General features: G+C 52.0%; 2 protein-coding genes across 2 annotated transcripts, besides 2 other annotated features; one reads left to right on the top strand and one right to left on the bottom strand.

The window, feature by feature from the left end:
- The first annotated feature begins 102 nt into the window (after nucleotides 1-102).
- Nucleotides 103-1,787: a sequence feature (repetitive element).
- CYME_CMM335C (similar to CCR4-NOT transcription complex, subunit 4) lies at nucleotides 1,779-3,761 on the top strand (the record flags this gene model as incomplete). Its single annotated transcript, XM_005537130.1, has 1 exon — nucleotides 1,779-3,761. One exon carries the CDS (start codon nucleotides 1,779-1,781, stop codon nucleotides 3,759-3,761), a length of 1,983 nt encoding a protein of 660 aa, XP_005537187.1.
- Nucleotides 3,762-3,985: 224 nt separating this feature from the next.
- On the bottom strand, nucleotides 3,986-5,032 carry CYME_CMM334C (similar to mitochondrial carrier protein; the record flags this gene model as incomplete). The annotated part of the gene is made up of 1 exon (XM_005537129.1): nucleotides 3,986-5,032. The coding sequence occupies one exon, from the start codon at nucleotides 5,030-5,032 to the stop codon at nucleotides 3,986-3,988; it is 1,047 nt and encodes a 348-aa protein (XP_005537186.1).
- Nucleotides 5,033-5,823: 791 nt separating this feature from the next.
- Nucleotides 5,824-8,273: a sequence feature (repetitive element).
- Nucleotides 8,274-8,405: the final 132 nt, after the last annotated feature.

Raw genomic sequence — 8,405 nt, 5'->3', positions numbered from 1 at the left:
AGTAACGCAGACATTAACGATTACAGGGCAATGAGCTACCTCACGTATGTGAGGAAGTATAAGATCGTAAACATCGACTATTTTTTGCTACGCATCTTCTTGGCGCTGTTCTCGGGCATGTTCCGCGAAGGGATAGGGGCAATCTTCGATGGTATCAAGAACGATCGCGAGCATGAACAAGAGATCGAATTCGTCGACAAGCGGACATCATGCAGTTCCAAAAATAGGGCTTCTGTTTTCCGCGCGACTCTTCTAAAGCATCGTTCGGTCTTGGGGCATTTCAACCCAAGAGAAAAATTGTCAGATATCTGAAAAAACGAAGAGGGATGTTACCCCCGCTTCCTGCCCTACTATATGTTTTTGGACCGAGATCTCGAACGCAAGGCCGACATGGATCTGAGTGTGGAAAGAATGACGGATTGGAGGACCGGCATTGATGAGCTTCTCCGGATGCGCTTCATTGCCTTCCGGTTATGCGAGTTCAGGTCACATTTTGTGAATATCGACTCTAGAGCCCTTTGAGCCTTCAGCAATGAGATCTCTCTAGAGCTCGATTTAAGAAACAAAGAGGTCACCAGCGAAGACCGGAAACCTACTGGAAGAATAATTTCGATTTCAAGCGTCCGTGGCCGACCAAAAAAAAAAAGGTGCTCACGGGAGCCATCGATAACGATGGGGTTTCCATATGTCTACGTAACCGGCGATTGAAGGCAGGCCGCCCTATCCCGTCTTCATTTCGCCCCTGCCGAAGGACAAACACAAAAAGACCAGCCATGGAACGTATAATCCCCACGAAAACGACTTTGTCGTCGGCCTTAACCCCTGGGATCACGAATATCATAACAATCGCAATATCCAAGCGTGCGGAAGATGGTACTAACGGTAACTTACGTCAGAAAGACATGCGTCTGTTGAGGCTCTCGAGAGCAAGATACTATCGAGAATCCGTTATACAGAATGCGAGGAAGAAATTTGGAAGCTGAAATGCATGAATGGAAGAGAACCTGGAAGCTTTGAGCGAGGTGACGAGCCGCGGCGCGGACATAACCTCTTTCTGAAATTCATGGATGTTCGCGTTGCTCGTTGGGATGCGCTGTGGGAGGAGAATACAAAGCCCCGGTGGGCTCGTTTGCGTATGAATTTGTATTGTGGGAAGCAGCGTGCAGTCGCGAACTTTTTTAGTGAGTTCCGTGCCATGAAGGAGGATGAAAGCCATAGGCTGGTAGTAGCGTACGGAGCAAGGCGCTGGAAGACCCAAAAAGGACTTCGCCAGCTCCGACGACATGGACGTACAAGGAATACGCATGGCGTTTCGTTACAGTACCTGTGGATGAGTTCCGAACGTCCTATACGCACCATGGACTGATTGTACACTTCAGACAGTGGAGATGGAAAAGTGTCAGCGGAGTCCTGAGGAAATAGCAAAATACGGACCGCTGACGGATGAGCAAATGGAAAGGAGGGCAAAAGTTCGTGGGCTACTTGCATTATTAAGTACAACTAATAGTGGCAAGAAAGGGATTGATTTCGTGAATCGTGACTTTAATGCCGCAATCAATACAAGGAAATGTGCGGTGCTGGAGAAAAGACCTCCAGAGTGGCCAAGAGTGGACTTTGCTTGACAATCACTCAAAGTGGAACTGTATGAGACAAAGTTGGAACCAGTAGTAGGTGGCCGGTCGAAAAAGACAGATGCGTCTGCACGTCGCCTGAGGACGTCTTGTCTAGGGCGCGTTTGCCGCCACTACTGTACACCTTCGGCATCGTTCGACTTTTGAATGGCGTTCAGCGGTGCCAAACTTGTGGATACCTCTGACAGTTCTTTTTCTTTGAAACGCGTTAGGCAGCCGACAGGCGGGCGGGCAAGAAACGGACGGACGCGGCGCCAGGCTACGCACCGTCACGCTTCTGGAAAGTCAGCCGATGAGGCACCTTGCGAACCTTCGGAAGAGAGCAGCGAGTGTCCGCTCTGCCTTGAGGAACTGGATGCCGCAGAGAAAGCATTCTTTCCTTGCGCGTGCGGGTATCAAGTGTGCCTGTGGTGCCTGAGTCGCCTTCGCACAGCGTGCGAGGAGGGCCAGGTCCCCCGGTGCCCCGCGTGCCGGACGCCGTACGACGAGAGCCGCTTTCAACTCCGCGAGGAGCTTAGTGATGAACGTCTTGCAGAGAAGGAACGACTACGTGAAATAAACAGGCGCAAAAAGGAGCGACAGCTTCGCCAAGAACAGCTAGAGAGGGAACGTCAGGAGCAGCGGGAGTACGAGCTCGCCAAGCGGATACGAACAATGCGTCAGACCTTTATCGTGCAGCGGAACTTGATCTGCATTCGTGGATTGCACCAATCTCTCTGGTCCGAGCACACAATTCGGCGCTCGGACATGTTCGGAAAGACGGGGAGAATCCAACGAGTTCTCTTTGTCCAGGGAACTGGCGTCTATGTGGAGTATGCAGATGAGGCGGCAGCCACCCGCGCAATACAGCTTTACGACGGGGCGCGCTGGCAAGGCCATGAAGTGCACGTCTCCTATGGCACGGTGCGCTATTGTGAGGCATTTGTCCAGGCCTGTGAGCAATACCTGAAAACATTCGTTGAATGGAAACAGAGCCAGATTGAGTCTGCACAATGGACATCTGGACGGAACCCGTCAATAAGGCCACTCGATGCAAGCGATACGGTAGCGGTTGCATTCGCCGGCGCAAAGGTCATATCTCGAAAGCGGGCATCCAACGGCGCAAAACCGCCGCAGCCACCGACCCAGAAACGCTGCGTGGATCCCGCGTGTTTATACCGACATGAGTTTGCCTCCAACACAGATGCCATATCCCGGGAGGCTTTTCTCCAGAGTAGGTACGGGCCTCCACCACCGTTGCATGCGTTTCGATCCGCGACCTGTACGCAGACGAAGAAGCCCTGCTCCAACGCGACGCTGCAGCCGCTCTCTGATATCGATGCGAGGCAGGACGCAGGGAGTATCTCGGGTGCCGAGGCGGGTCCAAATGAGGACGACTTCGTCTTTGACGAGTTCGCCTCTCCCAAGATTAGTGCAGCAAGAGAGAACGATCTGTTTAAGCTTGGATGCATCTGGGGAAGCAGTTCGCCCTTGTCGTGGCATGCGGAGCCCGGCCTGGGGACGCGCGCGGCCTCAGAACGCTCAACAAGGCTTGTGGGTGATGCAGCCGAAGGGGCACCGCCTCAAGCATCAGGGGCTATGGTCAACGCATGGCGTTCTTTTGACGAATACGAGCGTATTTCTTTGTCAGAACGTGACGCTACAGGTAATCGTACAGCGCTACACCCAGAGGTCGAACCGTTGACACAGCAGGCGTTCATCTCCTGGGACCCGGCAATTCAAATGGCAAGCGGCGCGATTAGGCGCTCTTGTTCTGTCTCTCTCGGTGCTGTTGGCGAACGAAGGAAACCAGCGACGGGGAACCCATGCTTGCCCGATAACTCACCGATCTCACATTCGGTGTCGTCAGGGCGCTCGGTATCCATTGCGGATCCGCACTGGAGCGTCACCGAGGATCCCTTCGCGCAGCTGACGAAAGCGTTTGCCCAGATCGGTGTAACGAACGTACGAATCGAGAACAGCTATCACGTTGGGGATACCGGTGCTCCGCTCTGGACGGAGGAGACTCGGGGCGGCTCGATCTGGAAGTCGCCGCGCTGGCGGAGCTCTAGCGTATCGGCTTCTTTGACGGCCTTGCAAGACCTTGGCTGGCGGCCCCTAGACGCGAATACGAACTTAGCGGATAGCTGAATATTAGCTTGCTTCGGGAGAGGATATCGCTTGGATCCTTAGTACGATGGAGTCGCGACGCATTCGGTAAACACGGGCGTGATCCTATGTCAATGGTGTTCGAGTGCTTGCCGAGAGGGAAGGCGGTCGCCATGAGGTACGCTTTGCAACGCGGCACAATCAAAGTGTCGAAAACAGGCTTGCGCTGTTTGCGTACAACGGCATCATTCCCGTGAAGCAGATTTCTAGAACGGATGTCGAGGCGAGCGATACGCAGGCTTGATCCGGACGTCACAGATAAGAGTACTCGATCCGAACCACTTGATGGACTTGTATCGACAGGTGCAGTTAGAGGACGCAGACGCCTCCGGATCCATCCGAGGGATTCTGGTGCTTCGCAACGTAGAATATTGCCGCTTACGACTTCGTAAAAATCGCTTGATGATCTCATGGCTGCCGAAGAACACCGCTGTGAACGGGACCAACCACAGCACGCGGGCGAGTCCCCCGGTGAAGAAGCCGCTCAGCCCTTCTCGATGCCAAACGTCACGAGCGGCGTCCCAGTAGCCGCGGTATTGCGAGCGTGCACACGTCATGAGTTTCGTCTTAATGACATCGAGCGGGGTGGTACACCAACCGGTTACGCCGCCAGCGAGGCCACCCATGGTCCATTCCTCTGAGGAATGTAGTCGATCGCGCTTAACAGACCACATGCACGCTCGTTTAAACTGCTCGTATAGCCCAAACTCGAGCATCGTATACGGGACGTCACGCGTAACTGTGGCCCAGTAGCCCCTGTAGAGTCCAGAAACGCCATCCTGCTCAATGATACGCAGAAGCGCTTCGCGGAAGCTCGGATACAAACCGGCCTGGAGGCGGCTCTTTACGACCTCACCGGGGACCAGAACTACAGAGCAGGCCAGAAACGCCAGCGCTGCAGAGGCGACTTCGCCCCAACCCTGTGCTGCAGCCGGGAGCCGCTTCTGCACGGCGTGTTGCTTCAGCAGCTCGTAAGTTGCAAACTTGATCGCGCCTGCTGGCACTTGCCCGCTGAGATTGGCACCTAGGCCGGCGTAAAATCCTCCGGGCCCTCTTTGAGCCAAGATTTCTTGCGCAGCGCCGAGCATTGTCGGCCGGACGTTAGCGCTGCCGCCTGCGGTTGCCACCTGAGCGCGTTGCATGTAGATTTTGATCGTGTCCAACGGGTGCATAACGCTGACGGCGGAGAGTGTCGCCCCGCCGCCAGCCACCAGATGCTCCCATAAACAGAGATCGCCTTTCTCGTCAACCATTGGACAAGCCTCAGCAGACGCTTTAAAGAAATTGAAACGTGAGGTTCAGCGAACGTTCAGCAAAGTTGAAGCCTGCCCCGCGAGGTCGGGCCGTACCTGCCGACCAACGGCGGCGATATTTGCGTCGGCGCGTGTTCCTAAATGGTGAGCACCTGATTCTGGCGTTTCATTTGATGATAAAATGTTGACTTGCTTTATGGATCGCTGACAGCGGAATGAATATTGAAAGAAATGAAAGCGCTCGATATTCTTCAGCCTACTTTCAAACTCCATTACCTATAATTCGTTCGAGATGTGCTGGCCGTTTTGTAGTTCTCTAGCGTGCCGAGCCTTCCCTATTGCTTACACCGAAGGTGCAGCCTCATCACAGCGAAAGAATGGCTTTGCGAGACTACTGAGGGCGTCGTCTCGAGGTGTGGCTCCACTGAGACGGAATCCGGACTCGTTATCATTCAGGGAGCCTGCAAACTGCGGAGACAGACGTGCAGCCTGCGGCAGCGCGAAGCAATATACTAGGAATCATCTTCGAGCAATGCGATGACCACTTGCACCATACCCGCTCCTCGCGCAAGAATAAACTGCTTGGTGCATGAGTTGGTCAGGTCGCACTAAAGCGCTTGCCACTGGGGGAGCATGGAGCACGAGCCTTGCATACTCGTCCGGCTCGCTGGACCTTGCGCCTGGAAAGTAAGCTTTCTAAAATTCTGTATGATTTTCCTCTTTCAACGTTTATTGTAGAGCGGGTACGAAATCGCTATATCGTTGCTCGCGGACTGCGAGTCTCTGTTCTTTTTTCTTTGTTCTAAATAGAGCTATCGGTTAGCACCCGTGGGAAATCAGGCAGGCATGAGACACGACGCGAATGCCGCCGATGTTGAAGGAAAACGCTATCGTGATCAGGAGCGTGTTGTTTAGCTGTAATAGTTGGATTTCCGTTCGAGCCCTAGCAAAGTACAGTTTTTCAGTTCATATGTGTTTCGAACCTAAGACAAGTGTATTCAAGAGTTTTCTCGCAACACATAATAGACGCGTTCAAAGAGAGTTCTGTTTTGAGAAGAAAAGCTAAAAAAAGAAAGTTATGAAAAAGCTAGTCGACGATTCTGTAGGCCCATTATCGCCGGCTGCCGGAAAAAAAATACCGAAAACAGTGTGGAGTCCAGAGGACAGGGGGAGATGAAGAAGCAAAAGGGGGAGGCCCTACGTCGATGCATGCAAGAAAGACTACTTTATGACAACATGGTGGTGAACGCCGGTCTTCGTAAACGTATAAAGAATATCCATATAAGAAAAAGTTTCGAGACACTATCAAAAAACATGTCAACTCGTACTCCATGAGTATTGTCAAGGCGTCGACAGGACTGATGCATTTGGTGATGCAGACGTATCGCGACGTGACGCACATGGAAACGGTCGAGCTTCCGGACAAGCTCTTCGACCAGACACATATTCGTCACTTGATGCTTGGTACAGGGAAAGCGCAGAGGGAAAATGAGCTGGTTCGCACTCTTCACGAAATCTTCGCGGAATTCTGCTTCGAGGGTACTCGATGCAAGGGTGACTCGAATATTTACATATACGGAACGATGAAGTACGTTACGAACCTGAAAAACCATTTAACAGAGAGCCTCGAACGTTTCATGATATGCGCCGTGTTTGCACTCCACACGGGCGTCTCTCGCAAAGGAATATGGGCGATGATCAATGGCACCATGAACGATCGATAGTATGAAGATGAGGTCGAATTCGTCGACAAGAAGGCGTCACTCAGGAGCACGAATGAAGCTTCTGTGATCCGTGCGGTTATACAAGAGCACCGTGCGGTACTGGGGTTGGCGAATCCAATAGACAAGATATCAGAGTTGAAAAAAGACAAGTAAAGATACTATCGCCTCATTCTGCGCGATTTCGTGTTTCTGGACCGAGAGCTCGAACGCAAGGCGGAAATGAAGCTGAGTGTAGAGACAAATGAAGAGTGGGAGAGACGGAAGGCTATTCTAATGGGGAGGCGCGTCAACGTGGTTCCAATGTGCAACATCAAGTCACATTTTGTGAGTATCGACTCCAGAACCCTTCATGGCATCATGAGAGAGATCAGTCCCGAGTTCGATGCTACAATGGAGGAGTTCTCCGGTGAAGCCCGTGAGACATACGGTAAGAAGAGTATCTTCTATTTCAAACGTCTCAAAGTGAGCAAACAAAAGGTATTCGCTGGGATGGTCGAAACCGATGGTGTAGCCATGTGTGTGCACTATTGGCGGTTGAAGATGGATCGTCCTATCGTGCCTTTCGCTTCGCCCTCTGCGAAGCATGAAGAAATCAAAGAGGCAGATCCAGCGACGCAGGAGGTGCAGGATAACGACTTTGTCGTTGGGGCGGACCCTGCGAATACGAATAGCATAACCATCGTTGCTCCCAAGCGTGCGGAAGATGGCATTGACGGCAGCTTACGTGAGAGCGACATGCGTCTATTGAGGTTCTCAAGAACTAGATATTATCGAGAATCCGGTATAAAGAATGCGAGGAAGAAAACTGAGACATGGAATGCATAAATCAAGGAGCACCTGAGAGCTTCGAGCGAGCTGACGATCCGATGAGCAGACTTTCAAGCTTTTCTGAAATTCATGGAAGTTCGCGTTGCTCATTGGGAGGCGCTTTGGAAAGAATATCTAAAGCCCATGTGGGCTCTATCGCGAATGTATCTGTGCTGTGGGAAGCAGCGTGGATTCGTCAACTTTTTCAATCAGTTCAGTGCCCTCAAAGAGGATCAAAGTCAAAAGCTCGTAGTAGCGTGCAGAGCAGGGCGCTGGGCGCCCAAAAAAGGGACTACACCAGCTCCCACGACAAGAATATATAAGGATTGCGCAAGGCGTTTCGCTAGGATACCTGTACATAAGTTCCGAACATCGTATACAATCCACGAGTTGGGATGTACACTTCAGAGAGCCGAAAGAGAAAAGTGCCAGCGGAGCCCTGAGGATATAAAAACGTACGGAGCGCTGACGGAAGAGCAAATGGAAAGGTGGGCGATTGTTCGAGGATTGCTCGCATTAGAAAGTACAACTTCTAATGGCAAGAAACGTATGGAGTTTGTGAACCGAGATGTTTATGGCGCAATTAATATAAACAAATGTGCGGTGATGGAAAGAAGACCTCATAATGGACAAGAGCGAACTTTATTGGACAACCTCCCAATGTTGAACTATATGAGACATGATTGAAAGCATTAGTACATGGACCGCCGAGAACGCCTGGTGGGCGTCTCTACGTCAGTTGGAGTCGTCTTGTTTAGGGCGCGTCACACGCCACTACTGCATACCGCTGGCGTCGTTCGACTTTAGAGGGGCGTTTGTTGGTGCGTGTCGTGCGCTCGAAC

Source organism: Cyanidioschyzon merolae, chromosome 13 (assembly GCF_000091205.1).
Source record: "Cyanidioschyzon merolae strain 10D DNA, chromosome 13, complete genome".
NCBI lineage: Eukaryota > Rhodophyta > Bangiophyceae > Cyanidiales > Cyanidiaceae > Cyanidioschyzon > Cyanidioschyzon merolae.
This window is presented reverse-complemented; position numbering and strand designations above follow the sequence as displayed.